General features: G+C 39.2%; 1 protein-coding gene across 1 annotated transcript in view; it reads right to left on the bottom strand.

The window, feature by feature from the left end:
• The window catches only part of LOC139467711 (uncharacterized), a 70,161-nt gene that overhangs the window by 34,394 nt on the left and 13,780 nt on the right, over positions 1-21,987 (bottom strand). Inside the window, exons 2-4 of the mRNA XM_071249221.1 lie at positions 1,886-2,110; positions 1,349-1,533; positions 373-537 (exon numbers count right to left, since the gene is read on the bottom strand). Coding sequence (XP_071105322.1) covers positions 373-537; positions 1,349-1,533; positions 1,886-2,110 — 575 coding nt within the window. The remainder of the gene's footprint in view (positions 1-372; positions 538-1,348; positions 1,534-1,885; positions 2,111-21,987) is intronic.

Genomic DNA, 21,987 nt, shown 5'->3' with positions numbered 1-21,987 from the left:
CACCATCCCTGATTCCCTGATATATTATTATCACTGACGTTTGCTATCACTACTTTGTATTTGATACTGACAACTTCCATATCATTATATATTGCCATTGAATATTGTACAACCACCCTATCGTGTACTGCCATTGAAATTGCTGTGCAGAAATTTGTGTTGATATAGCTAGTTAATTTTGAAATAAATTTGTTGATTTATACCACTTGTTGGTTGTTTGTTGGTTCCACTCTGGGTTCTTTTACGTACAGATTTCTGGGTTAACATATTGTTTCAATTTGGGAATCGTAATAGTGTGCATGTGCATACAAATACGCACAATTGTATGAACGCATAAAAACATTCACAAAGACGCACGATCGTGTTCCTTACCTCTGTTCCTTGTCTGGCCAAGGCAGCTACTCCAGCACAGTACGCGCATCTGTCGAGATACTCTGAGAGGGTTTCCACGGTAACCAATGGCTCCTTCAACCTCCTACAGACGGCTGACAACATGTCCTGGTCCATCCGACTCATCAGATCACACATCAGGTTCCCCTGGTCACAACAATCACTTGAGTCAGTCGGATCTGACACACCCAAATACATTGTTAAGTTTGTCGGTTTACATTATTCGCTAACTACGGTTGAGTGAGTGAGTTGTCTTTCACGCCGCTTTTAACAGTATTCCAGTTATATCACGGCGTGTCAGCTTAATGTGGTAGAAAGCCCGAAGTGATGCAGGTCTCAGACGTTTACCACTTCGGTGAAACCCATGAGCATGGGTATGGTGCTGACAAACCTAGAAACATAATCGGGGCGAACCGGGATTCGAACTCTTAATGATAGGTTTCTGGCGTGCCCAAGGGACGCAACTCTGCATAGCGAATCGCGGCGCCTTAGACGACTGGTCCACCCATGCCCCCAAACTACGGTTGACCCCCATCGTGCGAACGTCAATACGATCAAACAATGATGAGTGAGTTGGCTTTGAACAGTAGTAGCTTGGCTTTGAACAGTTTCAGTTGCATAGGGCATGCACGGGTGACCCAGTCGTGTAAAGAGTTGTGTCCCTTGTGTACACCAGAAACCTATGATCCTGGTTTGTCAGCGTGCTCATGGGTTTAGCCAAATGGTAAACGTCTGAGACCTGCATCACACGAGGCAGCCGTCCAACATTTAGCTGACAAGCGGCGTTAAACCAAACTCCCTCACTCAATCACTCAACTGGATATTGCCTGTTTTAATGTGGGAAGAAATTCCACCTATAACCGGGTATAGTACAGATTTGCACATGTTTCGGCAAACGCATGCTGGCTAAACTTGTTAAGCTTGCTGCGCAATGCAACAGTGGAACCAGTTTACTGACCTTCATAATGAGGTGGATGGACGGCTCCCACGTGTTTATGACGAAAAGAAGCGAATCGTAATCAATGGTGTCCCACAGACTCCGGATATTGAGATATGTCTGACGTGACGTGACGTCTAGCTGGTCTCCGATGTAGACGAGGCGGGTATGAATCTCCTCCACAGTGAACACACCGATATCATGGTCTAAAATGATATATATGTAACATCTTCAAAATTGGTTTAGTTTGTGGTTGCAATAGTCCAGCTACATGACGGGGGCCTGTGATTAAGCATGGGTTGCTGAAGACTTCTTCTACCCCGAATCTTCACGGGTCATTGAGGCTATGTTGAAAGAGTTCAACATAGCCTCAATGACCCGTGAAGATTCGGGGTAGAATAAGTCTAGCAACCCATGACACAAGTACTGTCTTTGGTTTGCAGAACTTTTACGATAATTACATACTTGAAGCAGGGTTACTGACTATCAAACATAAATATCCAGTCAACACATAGTCACATGTTGATTCATATTGTGATAGTAACTCAATCTTCCTACCTGGACTAGCTATCAGTTGATCGTAGAACGTCCTCTGTTCATCTGTGGTAAGATAGCTTCTTACAGTGTTTACGTTCACTGGGTTGTTTTCAAGGAGTTTGTCTGACTGGGTGCCCGTCCCGTAGGCTGTACTGCATCGCAGCGTTGGAAGAGCCTTAAACCGGTTGTAGAAGGCAGTAGCTTGTATCAGTGTTCCTCTCATTTCACCAGCACATAGTCTGACCGCTGGAAGATTGAGTAAAGTTCTTATATTTGGTGTAATATATATTTATTTAATGGGATGTTATTTTATAATTTTCGGATTTATTTGCAAAAAGCGCTTCATATTTTCTTTTAATTTCTTTTGAATTACGTTTAAACGAACAGCAACATGTTAAAGGTATGTTAAATGTATCGTGATCGGAATGTACACATAATATGTCTTTGGACAAACTTCCCATTACAAGATGGGTTTTTAAGATGGGATTTTAAATCATATTGAAGACTGGAGAGATTTAGAGAACTGGAATAGTATGTTTCATTCATTAAAGACTGTACAGTACAGTACAAAGAACCAAGAAACTAATGTTATGGATGTAGAGGTGAGGTGAGGTGAAATGGGGTTTAACGTCGCGTCGCGCGTGCGTGCGTGCGTGCGTGCGTGCGTGTGTGCGTGTGTGCGTGTGTGTGTGTGTGTGTGTGTGTGTCTGCTTGTATTAGTCCGGACTGATGCCGATTTATAGTGCTAGCAGTTAGATACCATGCCGCAGTTTAACATGAATACCCCACTCAGACACATATATTGACTCCGAGCCGACCAGTCCTTGTTTTAGCCCCTTGCAGGGTAACAACAAGTACCATTTTTTGGTATGGTCTTTTGGTATGACGCGGCCGGGGATCGAACCCCGGGCGGACTCTACCACTGGACCCCGAAGACGGTCTATGGATATAGATGTAATGATTTTCAGTTTGAAATATTCACATGCACCAAACTGGACTGAGGTAGTTGGGAGCAGGGCTGTTGATGTAGAACAGTAGTTCGTCCTCATGCAAGATCTAATGACACCGAGGCAGGTTTCCCCATACTTGATACCGTCTGATACAGCAGATGATGATAAGGAAAATTGACCTGTATAACAGGGTCCACTTGCACAAAGCGATCTCAGCGCTTAGACTTTCGTAAGCCCATGTTAAAGTATGTGAGTTACGATCATCTTAGCGCTAAGATCTCTTTTTTAAAAAAGGTTCCTGGTTGTCGTAACTGTGGTAACTAGGAGAATATTTCCTCATTGAGTGTCCAACTAAAACATATTAATTGTGAAAGCAAAGGAGCTAGGACAGAACCCTGTGGTACCCCTTAATGAAGTGACACTTTTACCGGGATAGTCGCAATCATCTCGATGGCCTCACTTCCGCCTATATTTTACAGCCTTAGGTATAAGATGTTTTGATCTACAGCTGCACTAAGATAACTAGAGTCATATAGTTGTCTCTTGCTCCAATGACCCAACGACCCAAAGGCAGCAAGGAGAGGATTTGTGATCCCCTTGTCATCTTTTCTACCGGACATTCTTGTATGATCCCCTTTTCTTCTTTTTACAAGGGCTACGGGTGACCCAGTCGTGTCGACATCACGTTGAACACTTGCGGAATTTACTCTTGCCTTTCAGATCTCATGATGATCGTGGTCAGGGGTTCGAACCCGATTCCCTCGGACTATGATCTTTTAATTACTTTGTCAACACCTTACCCGTTCGCCTTGGTTTCACCAAAGTTGCAATCTCATTAAAATCAGATCTTAGTTCTCGCTACCGCTAAACAAACCTCTGAGGATATCCTATTACGGGTCACGTCAGAGCGGCCTTGCGCGAACTTTGACCAACCAATGGAATGACCAATCAGAGGGCAGCTTTCTCGTGCTTTACGGCATTAATTTCAAATTGGCGACTACGCTTCGAAACATATTTTGATTCATCCTCGATTACAAATTTGAAACCTGAACAAAAACATATTCTGGAATGGCTAATAGATAGTCTAGATTGTATGGATTCAGTCGTTAAACCCGTAACTATCGTTCGGAATACCCCGTGTTCAAGTTTTCGAGGTTGCATGATTAGAAATCACATTCCGACGGTCACTTTCATAATTGGTAAGCGACGCTCTGATTAATCGGATGAAAGGTCGTTCTGACGTGACCCCTAATGGGAAGTCTTCAGATCTTTGTTTAGCGGTAGCGAGAACTAAGGCCTGATTTTAATGAGATTGCCAAAGTCGTAAACGTCGAAGACCTGTATCACAGCGGGCCTTCGTCTCACATCACATCTGACAAGCCATGATATAAGTGAAATACTTTCAAGGAGGCGAGTTTCTTGATCTTGACCGCGAAGACAGTTACAAACTGAATTATATAGCTCAAGTTCATCAGTGTGATCTAAAAGGTTTCCATCTGGCTTAATGCTATACAGATTAACGATTAGAGTCTACAGCTAGTAAAAGTTGTGTTTATTTTTTCCATGTCAGTTGACTCCTTGCTGGAATAACTGGAGTGAGATCCAGAACAGTTTTTCCACAGCTTTTGTTTGTCTGGACGGCATCATCTATTCATCGAGGTCATCATTTTTTTTCTTAAAAGCAATCATTTTTTTAGGATGGCACACATACAGGCCCAACGCTCTACTGCCTGATACTCATTTTACCACTGGTATCTACTGAATATCCATTTTGCCCTAGGAGGCTCTTAAACTGTAAATCTGTATTATACATTATACATTTTGTCACATATACATTTTTTCGAGACTGTTTAATTCATTTGCATTTTATTAAATTAGTGGGTGCTTATCTTTGGACAATGGTCAATGTCTTTCAAATCAAAGGTCCACACAATGGCGACGGGACGTTTCTCCGAACAGTGAGTATATGCAATAGAGTGGGCGGGAAACTAGAGCCTACGACTTGAGCAAAAGATGGTGTACAGCACGAAATTTTGATCAAGTTACAAATCTGGTGTCTAAATCACCAAAAACAATTAACAAATAGACAAGTTGACAATTAAGTTTGTAAATAAATATACTTGATAACGTAATTACACATATAGGTATATTGGTACAATTTACACTCAGTTGCATGTACATGGAATACTTTGAAGTAATTTGAAAATGTATTACATGGACATGTATACACGTAAAGGACAAAGTAAGAATATCCGTCACTTGGATACGGGAACATATTGTAACGGTTTAGTTTAATCATACATGTATTTTATTCTCATGAAATGGATTGGGCACAAGTTATCACAACTTAGAACGCCCTCTCCCATAGATTTAAATGTATGCTTATTTACGGTTAATAAATCAAATGACAGAATGGAAAGAAAAGAGATAGAGAAACGTATGTACATTCACATTGTTCACTCAAACCTTTTTGTTTTCTTTATATATTTATGTATATTCCTAAAAATGCTTTCGTTCACATTAGTTTCATTAATGTCATAGGTAGCATTTCTTCATTTAATTTGTAGACTTAAAACTGAAAGAAAAGATTTTTTTAGAATGCCTGTTACCTAAGAAGTCGGTAACGTTTAAAGCAACACGTTGTTACGGTAAATTCACGGAACACACGTGCATATGATGTATACATGCAACTAGAAAATGTCAATATTTACCTAAGAGCAGTGAGACTGAAAGGAGAAAGCGAACCATCTTGCAGTGAATGGGACACTTCTCTCACTGGAGGTGGCTGCTTCTTGAGTCAATGACGAGGTACATATGACCAATTGTCAAGTACCGTCGCTATACACAACAAATACAACAGTTTCATATCCCGCTGGCGTGTTGAATAATCTCCATGACGCCTATCTTGTTAAGACTGTGTTGCTTACAGTATCGTGACTTGGCTTCAGAAGTCTTTCCAAACAATACATTTTGTGAACACGGGTGTACATGTGAAATTGTCTATGTCGTGCCATCTGTCGTGATCTTTGTAGTTATGTGGGGCGAGGCTATTAGGACGGAATAAGGATCCCGGGAGAGTGCGGCATAGCGTGAGGGTTGAGATAGGAACCACGTCGACGGTGACCGTGGTGCATGTCCACATACAAGTTAATGATATTGCGGTTTTGGTTTCTGTTGCAAATAGAACGTTCAAGTGTGTGGGTTTGGTTTCACGCCACTTTTAGCAAAATTCCAACAATATCACGGCGCGGGACACCAGAAATTGGCTTCACACATTGTCGGGAAGCGAACACGAGTTTTCGGCGTTACGAGTGAACGCTTTAACCACTAGGTTACCCGACCGCCCCTAGAACGTTCAAGAAGAAGTGTGTAATTATAGAAATTGTGTCCACGATCCGGGATCAGTACTGTAAACATAATTTTGCTATCATTCATTTGATCTATACTTGTACACTTATTTCGCCAAGTCAGCTCAAATTGGTTGGTTTGGCTATTTTCGTGATAAAATTGATTTCTATCATTGAATTTTATTTGAGTTTGTTTATTTGCTGTTTAACGCAACAATCGGCAATACTCTACTTATATGACGGTGGCCTGTAAATAATCGAGTCAGGACCAGATAATCCAGTGATTGACGTCGTGAGCATCGATACACGCAACTGGGATACGAGCCTGACCACCCGATCCCGTTAGTCGCCTCTTACGACATGCATGGGTTGCTGAAAACGTATTCTACCCTAGATCTTCACGGGTCCATTGAAATTGTGCCAAATATAATGATGCACAAAATGTAACATGTTATAATACATGCATATGCCACATACTTTTCATGATGCTGCTTTAAGAAATAGCTGAGAGATGAGATCCGAAGTATGTGAGCAGCATTAAGAAAGTTTACATAATTTCTGGAATCATAAACATACACACAAATAAATCCAGGTGTTTCAGTAGAGAGAAAATAGACTACGAAAATACGTTTATGCTAGCTATAACTGGGCGTGTGTTATCTTAAGGCTTTATGCTTGTCATATATACTCCGTACGTCACTTTCTTGATAACAGTGTTAGAACCTACACAGAAGCGTCGCTCCTTAATCAAATAGAGTAATTGTTCATTCATATATATTATCCTTACGTAGTAGTCCGACTTCTAAATGTCTCTCAAAGAACCTTCCTAACCTTTAACGACGACCATTTTCAACGAGCCAGCGAGTGAGCGAGTACGGGTTTACGCCGCTTTTAGCAATATTACAGCAATATCACGTTGGGGGACACCAGAAATCTATTTTCAACGAAGCATTCATGACGCGATGAACATAAATTCATATGAATAAAACTTATTCTTAATAGACATGTGAAATAATTAGACATAATCGAAATTTCGAAAAAGTATTAAATAATTCAAATAATGAGAAAATACTCGAAATTTATATTCCAAAAAATAAAATTTACCACCGAAGTGACAACATCAGGCTTTCGTATGTGAAAAACATAGACTGAAAATTGCATTGACCCGAGGAAGGATTTACATTTTATGAGTGCTTCGAGAAGTTTTACATTTTGTTGTCGAAGCGGGTGAACAAAGTGATGTAAGTCTTTGCTGTACACTGATAAATACACATCTTTAGTGTTGGGCTCTTGTTCAATGCTACATGGCGACTAGTGTGTACTAGTCCGGACTGATGCCGATTTATAGTGCCAGCACACTGAGATACCATGTCGCAGTTTAACATGAATACCCCACTCTGACACAGTATAACACGGCCCATTTTAATTCTGGAAACCCAATAGTCCAGAAACTCTATGGTCTTTGCCTAGTCTCGGTCAAAGGTATTTACAAAATTAAACATGGGAACATACTAAGGAAGAAAAAATGAAAAAAAATTGTTAAAAAAACTCAATATATATATAAGTGTGGCCCATTGGCGAGAATATGTTCCTTTACTTAAAACTCATGTTTTTGTTTCGCAAATGCATAAATGTATTTCTTTCAAGTATCATGACACAAAATCTAAGTCATTTTAACTTAATTCAACGATTGTATAGCGATATTGAAATATCTCGCCCATGGGCGAGAAAAAGGTTTTCCCCATGAGCATATTTTCCTTTGCTCAAAACCATGTTTTATGCAAATACATACAGGCGTTCTTGGCACATAATGTAAATCATTTTAACTTAATTCAACTATTTTATAAATTCATCCCAAGGTCCAACAAAAGCCAAACTCATACTCAAATGAAAGGAAAATTGAAATTGCTATCTCACGCCTCAGACTCGGTCACAAAAAACACTATGACAAGGTTGGTTCATCTTGCAATCAGGCCGAAACCATTGCTCACGTGTTACTAGAATGTCAAGGCCACGCCCCAGCCCGGGCTAGGTTAAAACAAGAAATGCAGTTAGATCCACCATCTGTCATAGATCTCCTAAAGCCAAGAGATGCAATAGCGAAGGCCAAACTAACCCTATTTCTGAGAGATGGACAGCTACTCGAACGTATATAAATAGAGCAGCCAAGGATAAAAATGAAATCATATCAATACAAAAACAGAAATTATGTGAATACCAAACTCACAATGGATATGTGTACCCAACTCACACACAGGTGTCCCAAAGAGGGACAGGTCAGCCGAAATTGCTTCGGCAGAAGGCGACCTCTTAAACACTTAATGCAACAACAACAATAGAAAGTATAAAATAGTGCTTGCGTCACACTGAAGGGAGTGGCCACACAATGTTACAGTGTTTTTTTTGTAAGTCTATGTGTCCACACAACACGTGTAACCATGTGTAACACCTAGCAGTCGAATGAGTACAACCAGTAGGTTTGAAGCAACGTTGAGAATATGCTACAGCACAGGGGAGACAACCCTTGCATGTCTGTTTATGCGCAGCTTCAACCTTAGTTGTTTCATGGCATAACATTTACACTACTTTATATAAAGTTGTGTAAATGTTATGTTATTTAAAATAGCAACTGTTTAAACACGGCCCATTTTAATTCTGGAAACCCAATAGTCCAGAAACTCTACGGTCTTTGCCCAGTCTCGGTCAAAGGTATTTACGAAATTAAACATGCTGTTTTCATGGGATCATAATAAGGAAGAAAAAATATATATAAATTGTTCAAAAACTCAATATTTATACTATGTCGAAGAGTTGCCCATGGGTAGGCCCATGGGAGAGAATATGTTCCTTTACTTAGAACTCATGTTTTTGTTTCGCAAATACATGCAGGTGTTCTTGCAAGTTTCATGGCATATAATGTAAATCATTTTAACTTAATTCAACGATTTTATAACGATGGGCGAGGGAAAGGTTTGGCCCATTGGCGAGAATATTTTCCTTTTCTCAAAAATCATGTTTTTGTTTCGCAAATACATACAGGTGTGACCCGTGAAGATTCTGGGGTAGAATAGGTTTTCAGGAACCCATGCTTGCAGTAAAAGGTGACTATGCTTGTCGAAAGAGGCGACTAACGGGATCGGTTGGTCAGGCTCGCTGACGTGGTTGATGCATGTCATCGATCCCAATTGCGTTGATCAATGCTCATGATATTAATCACTGGATTGTCTGGTCCAGACTCGATTATTTACAGATATTGAAATATTTCGCCTGTGGGCGAGTATATTTTTCTTTGCTCAAAACTCATGTTTTTGTTTCGCAAATACATAAAGGTGTTCTTAGAGGTTTCATGACATATAATTTAACTGATTTAAATTTAATTCAACTAATATACGGCGTTATTGAAATATTTCTCCCTGGACGAGAAAGTTCGGCCCATTGGCGAGAATAGTTTCCTTTGCTCAACAGTTTTAGTTTCGCAAAAACATAAAGGTGACAAATCATTCACTCATTTTAACTTAATTCAACTAATTTGTGGCGTTATTAACATATTTCGCCCATGTTTTCGTCAGTCTCTTTAAAGCATTAACTAATTGTGTACAAAGTATATTGTATCATGTGAAATATTCTTTATAATATATCATTACATTACTATTTAAAAAGGGCCTTTGGTTGGATGTATTTCAACTGGATGTTAACGGCCCTGTTTGTGAAAATATGCACTAGACATAAGATTTAAAGACAAATAAAATCAATTTCAAGACCGCATACACCATAAAACCGAATCAAATATGTCTTGGTATAATCTCTTTTGTATTAGATGATGGTATTGACCTGAAATGTTATAACGTTAGATTAGGAAGGAGAAACGTGGGCGAAATATTTCAATAACGCTATATAATAGTTGAATTAAGTTAAAATGAGTTAAATTATGTGCCATGAAACTTGTAAAAACACCTCGATGTATTTTCAACACTAAAACACGAGTTTGAGCAAAGGAAAATATTCTTGCCAATGGGCCAAACCTTTTCTCGCCCATGGGCGAAATATTTCAATATCGCTATAAAATCGTTGAATTAGGTTAAAATGAGTTAAATTTTGTGTCATGATACTTGGAAGAAATGTATTTATGTATTTTCGACTCTAAAACACGAGTTTTGAGCAAAGGAAAATATTCTTGACCATGGGCCAAACCTTTTCTCGCCCATGGGCGAAATATTTCAATATCGCTATTAAATCGTTGAATAAGGTTAAAATGAGTTAAATTTTGTGTCATGATACTTGAAAGAAATACATTTATGTATTTACGAAACAAAAACATGTGTTTTGAGTAAAGGAAAATATTCTCGCCCATGGGCCAAACCTTTTTCTCGCCCATGGGCGAAATATTTCAATATCGCTATAAAATAGTTGAATTAAGTTAAAATGAGTTACATTATGTGCCATAAAACATGTAAGAACACCTGTATGTATTTGCGAAACAAAAACATGTGTTTTGAGTAAAGGAAAATATTCTCGCCCATGGGCGAAATATTTCAATATCGCTATAAAATAGTTGTATTAAGCTAAAATGATTTACAGTATGTGCCATGAAACTTGTAAGAACACCTCGATGTATTTTCAACACTAAAACACGAGTTTGAGCACAGGAAAATATTCTTGCCAATGGGCCAAACCTTTTCTCGCCCATGGGCGAAATATTTCAATATCGCTATTAAATCGTTGAATAAGGTTAAAATAAGTTAAATTTTGTGTCATGATACTTGAAAGAAATACATTTATGTATTTACGAAACAAAAACATGTGTTTTGAGTAAAGAAAAATATTCTCGCCCATGGGCCAAACCTTTTGTCTCGCCCATGGGCGAAATATTTCAATATCGCTATAAAATAGTTGAATTAAGCTAGAATGATTTACAGTATGTGCCATGAAACTTGTAAAAAGACCTGTATGTATTTGCGAAACAAAAACATGAGTTTTGAGCAAAGGAAAATATGCCCATGGGCCAAACCTTTTTCCCGCCCATGGGCGAAATATTTTAATATCGCTATAAAATCGTTGAATTAAGTTAAAATGATTTACATTATGTGCCATGAAACTTGTAAGAACACATGTATGTATTTGCGAAACAAAAACAGGGTTGTCTCCCCTGTGCTGTAGCATATTCTCAACGTTGCTTCAAACCTACTGGTTGTACTCCTTCGACTGCTAGGTGTTACACATGGTTACACGTGTTGTGTGGACACATAGACTTACAAAAAAACACTGTAACATTGTGTGGCCACTCCCTTCAGTGTGACGCAAGCACTATTTTATACTTTCTATTGTTGTTGTTGCATTAAGTGTTTAAAAGGTCGCCTTCTGCCGAAGCAATTTCGGCTGACCTGTCCCTCTTTGGGACTCCTCCTCTATTGTGATAATTTCTGTTTTTGTATTGATATGATTTCTATTTTCTTATATTGATATGACCTTGGGTTGAATTTTGTATAGCCATCTGCCGATCTTACATACTTTCTATATGTACGTCTAAATATATATATGAGACTAAAGGTGTATCTATGCTTGTTCTGACATTTGACATGCTGTCAGGTGCACGTTTTGTTCACACAGCTGCTCACACGCTCTCGACTGCAGGCACGTGACTGAATATAAAGCCGCGTCAATTTAACACATACATTCCTACACTGGTAACCCAAACATCCGGGCAACCACAGACAACACTTGGCTGTGCCATTGACAACTCGGTGATAGGAATTTAATGTCTCAGGTTCTATTTCCGTGCACCAATGACGTAAGTGTGAAGTGACTGCGGACTGTTATACCCAGAATGTAAATGTGAACATGACGCCAGGAGCAATTCTCAACTTAGCGCTGTCCCATCAGCTAGTAGCATAGCTCTACACTGAAAACAAAGTATGTTTATATGCTGACCTGCCGTCTGTAAAAACTTGATCATACATAGTGATATTGTTCCGTCTGAAGAAATGTTCAGACTAATTCGTTTAGTTCACATATTGGTTGTATATTGCATTAGACCTACAACATATACACGTACTGTGCTATAACAGGTCGTCCACACCGTGCTCCTTTTATTGCAGGGAGAGGGGATAGGTACGTTTGACAGCATAAAACACAATGCTGGATGTTACAAATTGTTACATGTATTGGTGTAGAGAGACAATATTGAACATATCGTCATACAATATACACTGTTAGCCTGTACAATATCATAACCCGCTCTGGTGAGGTGAGGTGAAATAGGGTTTAACGTCGCGTCCAAGATTATTGCACTTATATAGCGACGTGCATGTACGTGTGTGTATTTGTGTGGCTGCTTGTACTGGTCGGGACTGATGCCGAGTTGTAGTGCTAGCTCACTGAGATACCATGCCGCAGTTTAACATGAATACCCCACTCAGACACAGTGTACTGACTCCGAGCCGACCAGTCATTGTTTTAGCCCATTAATGCCGAGCGCCAGACAGGGTAATAACAAGTACCATCTTTTAACGTCTTTTGATATGACGCGGCCGGGAATCGAATCCCGGACCTTCCGCTCTCCGGGCGGACGCTCTACCACTAGACCACGGAGGCGGTTCATAACACGATTTGAATAACATAGGCTAAATATTGCATCGATAGACATATGAGATAAACCTGCTGCGTTTTCAGTTACAAGATTTCGATACCGGTAAATATCATTTGAAGCCGCTCAGATAATGGTCAATTTATAAATGAGTAATACATAAATTATTACACTCTTTCTCTGTAGATCCTGTGTTTATTACTGTGTGTTTCAAACGAAACGCAATACATGTGTATACAAATCTAAAAAAACACAATTCAGTAATTCATTTGTTAATTTACATAAACTTTGCACATTATCTAAATTCCTAGTTTAAAAAACCATGTCGTTCGAGAATATAGTCAGCTAGTGTTGTAATGAAATCAGTATGACACAAGCACTTTATTATATACTTTCTATATATTCGTCTAAATGCATACAGTATGCGACATTATTTGTCCTGTCATATGACGTGCTCTCTACTACATGCATATGGCTAAATATAAAGCCGCTTCAAGTAAACACATACATTCTCACACACGTAGCCCCAACATCCCGGCGACCACAATCACCAGTGCGTTTGGATGTCTTTATGATATCTTCGCCTCTGAAATAGTCAGTGCAAACTCTTTCAAATTACGTACAGAGGCTCTGAGTTACTTTGACGCCGTGACCTTCAGACAACGCTGGAGTCCAGGGCGGAGTGGGCGAGAAACTGTAAATGTTTATTTCACAAATGGCTCATGAGAAGAAAAAAATATCATTAATACACACACAGCTCGGGGTCGGGGGACGTTTTGAAATACACACGTATAGAAGTTACAACTGCAAACTGGAGTAGCTACTCCAAACACAAGCGATTTTAGATTCAGGTTGTATATCTTCCCGAGGAGTGAAACTGTCTTGAATTTGTGTTCACAAGGAAACGTTTACATTGCTACTGTTAGTTTTCACATATAAACACTACAATATTATTGCTACTACTACTACTACTACTACTACTACTACTACTACTACTACCGCTCTATTATTGCTACTACTATTAGTTCTACAACTAATGCTACTACCACTTTTACTACTACTGCTACTGCTACTACTACTAACACTGCCACTCTACAATTGCTACTACTGTCAGTTTTACAACTACTATTACTACCACGTATACTACTACTACTACTACTTCTACTACTACTACTACTACTACTACTAGCATTCGTGTTTGTTTCATGCTGATGTAGAAGACATTTCAGACATCTCTCCCTCTCTCTCTCTCTCTCTCTCTCTCTCTCTCTCTCTCTCTCTCTCACACACACACACACACACACTGTTATCACTTTACACACTGTCAGTTGTATGTTAAGTTCACAAACTTGTCAACATGTCAATAGAGTCTCCCCATGTAAGCCAGTAACCATCACAACATGTGATAGTGTGATTCATAAACACATGCTTGTTATCTAGTCGCAGCCGTACACTGGACCTTTTATGCTGATGGGAAGGGTTTTGTCGTTTTTTGTTACAAAGACATAAGTAAGCCACCATGACACAGAGATCCGTGTAATGGAGAAATGCTATCAATGCATCTGTGCATAGCAAAGGTCACTATGATCAATTATCTTCGATGCAATTGTCTATTTCTTTACCCCTATATAAAACTCTATTGAGAGAACTAAATCCAAACGACTACTTCACCGATGCACAATGGGGTAGATACAACAACGTATTCCCCATACTATTGCTCACTGTGTCTGGTATGTTTACGGAATAGAGAAACTCTCTTTAATATGCGTCAATGAGGAAACATAGTGCCATGAGCTTTAAGGCACGAATAGAAACATGTATTGATCACAATGACACGTCATGATGAGGATAAATGTAGAAACACAGGTCGAGGTCATAACAACTTCTATATACAATCACATAGATGTGGTTGTGTCATTGACCACAGTGTGTGTATGTGTGTATGTATCATTGAGTATCATTTTTGAGTTGGAATTGTATGCTGTCGGAATGACTGTACACAAATCCCTTCGTCAGTGGACCCGTGAAGATGCGGGGTAGAACAGATCTTCAGCAACCCATTCTTGGCGTAAAAGGGCGACTGCGCTTGTCGTAAGAGGCGACTACCGGGATAGGCTGGTCAGGCTCGCTGACTTGGTTGATGCATGTCATCGTATCCCAATTGCGTGGATCGATGCGCATGATGTCAATCACTGGATTGTCTGGTTCAGACTTGATTATTTACAGACCGCCGTCATATAACTGGAATATTGCTGAGTGCGGCGTTAAACAACTAACAAACAAACAAAACTTTGAGGAATTCACAACAATCACTATGACGAGGTATGCCTATCTTGCAATCAACCTGAATCCAGTTATTGGAATGTCAAACCCGGGCTTGGTTAAAACAAGAATTGCAGTTTGATCCACTATCTGTTGTAGATCTCCTGTAGTCAAGAGATGCAATAGCGAGGCAGAACTATATCAATTTATGAGGGACAGACAGCTACTCGAACATATATAAACAGAGCAGCCAAAGATAGAAATGAAATCATATCATGTACGAAAATAGAAATCATATCAACACAAAAAGAGAAAGTGTATGAGTACTAAAACTCGCAATAGATATGTGTACCCTACGCACACACATGAGTCCCATTCGACATCTACAACACACTAAAAACTGTCAAACAAGTTTGGGTACAGCTTGTGTTCAGGCAAGTTGTTTAGTTCAAAAACATTGTATTAAAATCCTTTTCAATTTGTTTTCACCATTTTCCCTATTCCATTTCATGCATGTTTATGTTGCTACATTTTATTGCTCATGTTCCCAAGTATTATAAAACACTTTAATGTTTCTCCTTCCTAATCTAATGTTAAAACATTTCAGGTCATTACCATCATCTAATACACAAGAGATTATACCAAGACATATTTTATTCGGTTTTATGGTGTATGCGGTTTAAAATTGATTTTATTTGTCTTTAAATCTTATGTCTAGTGCATATATTCACAAACAGGGCCGTTAGCTGATATAAGGAATGTAACATCCAGTTGAGGACTGAATACGACATACGTTAGTCTGTTAACGAACTTTTTACAATTAATATTTAGAATAAACCGTAAATACGCCAGTTGTGACAGGGATGATGGTATGGTAGCTGTAGCAGTCAGATTGACAGTCGTTGTTACGTGCGTCACTAGGTTATTAGTACGGCATTGACCTTGTTGATTGTTACTATACTTTGAGGATTTCTTTGGCCAGTGGCGGACGTAATTCAAACTGACACCGCATATATTTGTGTACCAATTACATAACTCTTACTGACAGGGTGTGGTGGTAGTTCACTGTGTAAATTGGGCGGCGCCTCACACATACTTTTAATGAATGACCCATTAAACGATGGTACACATGAGTATCGCGGTGAAAATACAAGATTCGTTCTCGTTGAATATATCAAGGCACCAATTCATCTTTCATAAACTTTTTGTGTCTTTGTGCTTAATATATCCTCATATCAACGAAAATATGTAATACATGTATCCACAAAACAAATATGTATATATACAGGCTAGGTATTCGCCAACAGTGACACCTGCATAACTGTTTATTCACGCGTAGGTGTGGCAGATTGTAATTGACCGAGAGCAGGTATTGTAGAATCACCCGTAAATAAGGCCGACACTGTTATTAGATACAACATACTAATGAGAATATGAGAATTATCATAAGAAGGCTGTTGTTTCTTCTGAACTGTTCCCATTTTTCATACCAAAAATGGCAATGCATTTAAAAGTTGCTTTCGTGTTACAATATTCACTCAAGTTTTCCTCAATCGCCTTTAAACAAAATTCCCATTGGTCATTTCGACACCGCATATAATTAAATAATTATTTCGAGATTTCGTTATTCAGTTATTAGTTATTAGTTATTCAGCCAGACGTTATGCAATGAAAGACGAATCGGGTTGTTTTTTCATTAAAATACGCGCACGCGTACCTGTATATTGCATACCTAGTGTCACTTAATTGCCAAGTGTGATGTATCAAGGAGGCATAAATGGGATATGAAAAAGAAACTAACTAAACTTTAATGTTGTGGAAAATGTTGTGGAGTATACGCGCACGAATTCGTATGATAAAGTATCAAAACCTTTTCGAGAGGTAAGGTCGGGTTCATTACATCTTTCCGAGGCAAGTTAGTTAACTGACTATAAAAGTCCAGTTTCCACCCTTGCCGAACTAGGCTGGTATTATGGAGTTACATTTTGGCTGGGCTAACGAGTCTATGCATAGTCCAATCAAAATCGCGCACCGAAATCGAAATCCGGTTTGTAAAATGTCGTGCAGATGTCTGTCGATTGCAGGATTTGCAAAGCATGTGCACCGTTTTATCACAATATAGATCTTGATTATCAATCAGGTCGTTTTGACTGGGCGCCACAATTTTGTTTGAAACAAATGCAAGTGATACGAGAGGTGGAATCTGATTGGTCCATAGGAGAGGCTTAGAAGGAACATAACTCGTAATAACCACTGGTCGCGCTACGGTCGAGCCCAGGAATTCCAGCCTAGTTCGGCAAGGGTGGAAACTGGACTTTTATAGTCAGTTAACTCACTTGCCTCGGGAAGATGGGTTCATTAAAGATCGTTACAATATGTAAAAAAGGTGAAACTTGTAAAACTTCTATAAAGGAAAGATCCAACCAAAGGCCCTTTTAAAATAGTAATGTGATGATATAATATAAAGTATATTTCACATGATACACTATACTTAGCACACAATTAGTTAATGATTTAATGGGATTGACGAAAACATGGTCGAAATATTTTAATAACGCCACAAATTAGTTGAATTAAGTTAAAATGAGTTGAATCATGTGTCATGCTTGTAGACACACCTTTATGTACTTGCGAAACTAAAACAAATATTCTCGCCCATAGGCCAAACCTTTTCTCACCCATGGGCGAAATATTTCAATAAATCTATAAAATAGTTGAATTAAGTTAAAATGATTTACATTATGTGCCATGAAACTTGTAATAACACATGTATGTATTTGCGAAACAAAAACAGGGTTGTCTCCCCTGTGCTGTAGCATATTCTCAACGTTGCTTCAGACCTACTGGTTGTACTCCTTCGACTGCTAGGTGTTACACATGGTTACAAAAACATGAGTTTTGAGCAAAGGAAAATATTCTCGCCCATGGGCGAAATATTTCAATATCGCTATTAAATCGTTGAATTAAGTTAAAATGATTTACATTTTGTGCCATGAAACTTGTAAGAACACCTGTATTTATTTGCGAAACAAAATCATGAGTTTTGAGCAAAGGAAAATATGCCCATGGGCCAAACCTTTTTCTCGCCCATGGGCGAAATATTTCAATATCGCTAATCGTTGAATCGTTGAATTAAGTTAAAATGATTTAAATTTTGTGTCATGATACTTGAAAGAAATACATTTATGTATTTGCGAAACAAAAACATGAGTTTTAAGTAAAGGAACATATTCTCGCCCACACTTCGCCCATGGGCAGGCCCATTTTTTCTTCAAAATTTTCAAATATTCCGAAATGGTGGTCTACCTTTTTTTAGCCCCTTAATGCCGAGAGCCAGACATGGTAACAACTAGTACCATCTTTTAACATCTTTTGGTATGACGCGGCCGGTGATCGAACCCCGGACCTTCCGCTCTCCGGGCGGACGCTGTACCACTAGACCACGGAGGCGGCTATTATGCATCTGGAGTTCAAATTATATTGTCAGTGGTGCAAGCAGTTGGTCTCAACTCAGCAATGGCACATCACAACTAGTACTATGCTCGAAATGAGCAAGTTTTAAAGGAAAATAAATCAATTTCGAATGCATGTAGGTATTTAAAACATAAATTTGGGTATATCGTTAATGTTTCGGTATTGCTAAAATATCTATACAGTAACTAGACACCTGCATCACCCAGTGGCCATCGGTTGCCTTGTTGCCTTGATATAACACATCTACCCCAGATGACCGGTTCTCCTGTTGCCGTTACATACCACATCTACCCTAGATGACCAGTGGCCTTGTTGCCTTGATATACAACATCTACCCAGGATGACCAGTGACCTTGTTGCCTTGATATACAACATCTACCCCAGATGACCAGTGGCCTTGTTGCCTTGATGTTCCACATCTGCCCCAGATGACCAGTGGCCTTGCATGTCAGAGGATAAACTACGTCTACGTCTACTACAAATGAGATGTTGAGTGCTTTGAGGTCACGGATGTTGGCACCCTTCGAACCGATGTAGAGACGGCAGTATTATGCAGTCGTATTTAAAAGATACATCTGATCAATCGGTTTCAAACTGCCACCTTGACAACTCTGGCGATTCCATGACTTCGCCGAACAGCGTCTCAAATTGTGTCGACTGCTCCAAGGAAGCGTTAGAGAGCATCCATTTGATTTGTTTTGAAAACAATCTATTTTTCCCATTTATATCCAACAAACTTTTATTCAATGAGCACCATCAAACAATCTATTCATTTTCAATATTAACACAAAATATATGACGTTTGAGTACTGTTCCCAAAACTAACTATTCATTTTGTTTCACCACTGCCAACAAACTAATAATTTTGGGCGTATTTCTGACCCATTCAAAATATCTTCCTTCCACCCGTAGGTACACCAACGACGTGGTTCATTGGTTGCTCATGATGCCAATCACTGGATTGTTTGGTCCAGACTCGATTGTTTACAGGCCGCCGTCGTATGGCAGGGGTATTGCTGGGTGCGGCGTCAGCAAACAAGTACACGCTTGCGTTTTTTACGAAACAACATGTGAGTGGTGGGTGCTCCCGGGAAGACAGGCCACACTCACCCTCTTCTCTGTCATCACTGATGTCCGGCTGCTTAAATCTTATAGTATGTATCCCTTTATAAAGTTTATCTGTTATGAGAAAATGTTCAGACTAGTTCATTACCGCTCATCTCCACTAAATAGGACACTTCGCCTACTTGATGCGCGATGTTATCACACACTATGAACTTCACAGTGAGTTTTCTTATCTCCTTACTCACTGACACTTACTTCAATTCAAATAATCGAGACTGATTTCTAAATTTACTCCCACTTGTTCACGTTCAGTGGAGCATATCTGACAAATGCTTGATGTATAGTCATGGATGTTTATTCTTCCAGATATATTTTGACTTCTGTGCTTATTGACACAGCTATGGATGTAACAGTTAACAAGTTAACAGGGAAAAGTTCATGCATTTGGAGTCAACTTTAATACTGTTTCCAAAATTTGACGAACAACCGTAAATTGGAATAATATTATACAATCGTATGTCTTTATATTGCAGATTTCAAATAATGTTATATGTTAAATTAGCACTTCTGTCTTTTATCATAAATTTGACCATAAAGCATGATGAAATTGAAGCATTCTTCCATCTACGAACAAAGCTTGTCATATGTCACATTGACCTATTGTCTGCACTCTGCAATGATTAAAATGAAGTGCCCTAACACGGTTGAACAGCAGATATGTTTGGAATAGTATACAGTCACTTGCATGAACAGCCCTTGTCAGTCAAGACATAGATTTGCTCCGCCTGTTCTCCTTTTATGGAAAGCTTTCCGCGTAAACATGACGTGACATAGTAGATAGCGCATGCACGTACTGTTTCGATTAACTGCCCTACCTGCAAACGTGTTTGTGATCGTTTACTGCCCATAAAGGTTTTATCACTCGTCAAGATATAATAGGTTTGCTCCGCCTTTTCTCCTTTTATTGAAAGCTTTCGCGTAAACGTGACGTAACAGAGGATATAAGCGCATGTACATACTGTTATGAACAACCACCCTACCTGCATATGTATGTCAACCGCACTTGACGGAACATATGTAAGTATTTTAACTGTACCAGCTTATTTGGTTGTCGTAGAAGTGATCAGTGATGATCTAGAATCCGTGTAACACTAATGTTCACTGTTATCAATTCCATCGCCTGTCCGGTTGTATCGGTGTTCATATGAAGGTGACACCAGGCTGGATATAATGTGGTGAGATATAACTAGATATAATCCCACAAGAATGGTGATACATGTATCTTTGGAATCTCGGAAGCATTAAAAAATGGCGAAATTATACCATGTCAAGTTCTAAATGCACATATTACCAATATCTAAAACAAACACCTTCTTTTAGCAGCTACATATTTTGTCACAAACATTTTTCTTATACAATAATATATTACAACAAATCATAGCTTTGGGTAGACCAATTACCTGCCCATTGCGTGAAATGAGCAAACTGGTTGCCCATATTGTGAAATATTTGGAGACTTATTTTCATTTACAATTTTTGCCCATTGTCAGCAATGGGCAGTTGTGCACAGATTGGGTGTAACATATATCTTATACTTATAGTAAACATACTAAAGCAGCTCTCACACTTTGCGGAGGTGGTTGCCGAGCTCTCCTGAGCCTAACACGATTAGGACTCGGGAAGAGACTACATAAATACCAGTACCATACGAGTACGCTTCGAGTGTGTTACTAGCCCAATAAGAGCCCAATAGGAATCTAATAGGAGTCTACAACGATCTCGATACGGGCTGTACGAGTTTGGTACGAGGTGGCTACGAGCTGCTAAATAATTCGGCTTATAGCTCGTATTAGACTCGGTCAACTCGGCAATACATTTTGTAGAAGATCCTCATACGAATTCTGTGCGAGCACCACGAGGCCGCCACGAGGGTACTACGAGTAGGATGAGTGTGTTACGAGTTTGTTACGAGTTTCTTAGGAGTTGGCTGGCCGCCCGACTGTTTTTAGCAGTTCCAAAACTCTCGTAGATCAGTACGAGGTATCCCGAGTTACTCCGAGTTTAGTACGACCTCGCTACGAGCTCCATACGAGTACTCCCGAGTCAACTCGGGTCCATACTCGGGACGCAACTCGGTAAAGTGTGAGAGCCCCTTAAGGTGTTTTTACCCCATGAAGTTACATTTTTTTAGTATGGTGGCTTATCTTTATTCAACATTATTCATATTTACTAAAACCCGCCTACCCCGTCTACGAAATACATTAACTTGAAGTGGACGTTAAACCCATAATGTCAGCCAGTCAGATATATACTACTCAAAATTTGATAAGGATCACTAGGTGATATGTGTGTAAGTTACCACAAACATAACAAAAGACATGACTCTGACTCAGAAACGTGTTTAATCATGTTATGAATGAAAATTCATGAACGGCATGAACT

This window comes from Haliotis cracherodii, unplaced genomic scaffold, assembly GCF_022045235.1.
Source record: "Haliotis cracherodii isolate W230 unplaced genomic scaffold, xgHalCrac1.p SCAF_2, whole genome shotgun sequence".
Lineage (NCBI taxonomy): Eukaryota > Metazoa > Mollusca > Gastropoda > Lepetellida > Haliotidae > Haliotis > Haliotis cracherodii.
Note: the sequence above shows the minus strand (reverse complement) of the source record. Positions and strands in the feature narration are given on the sequence as shown.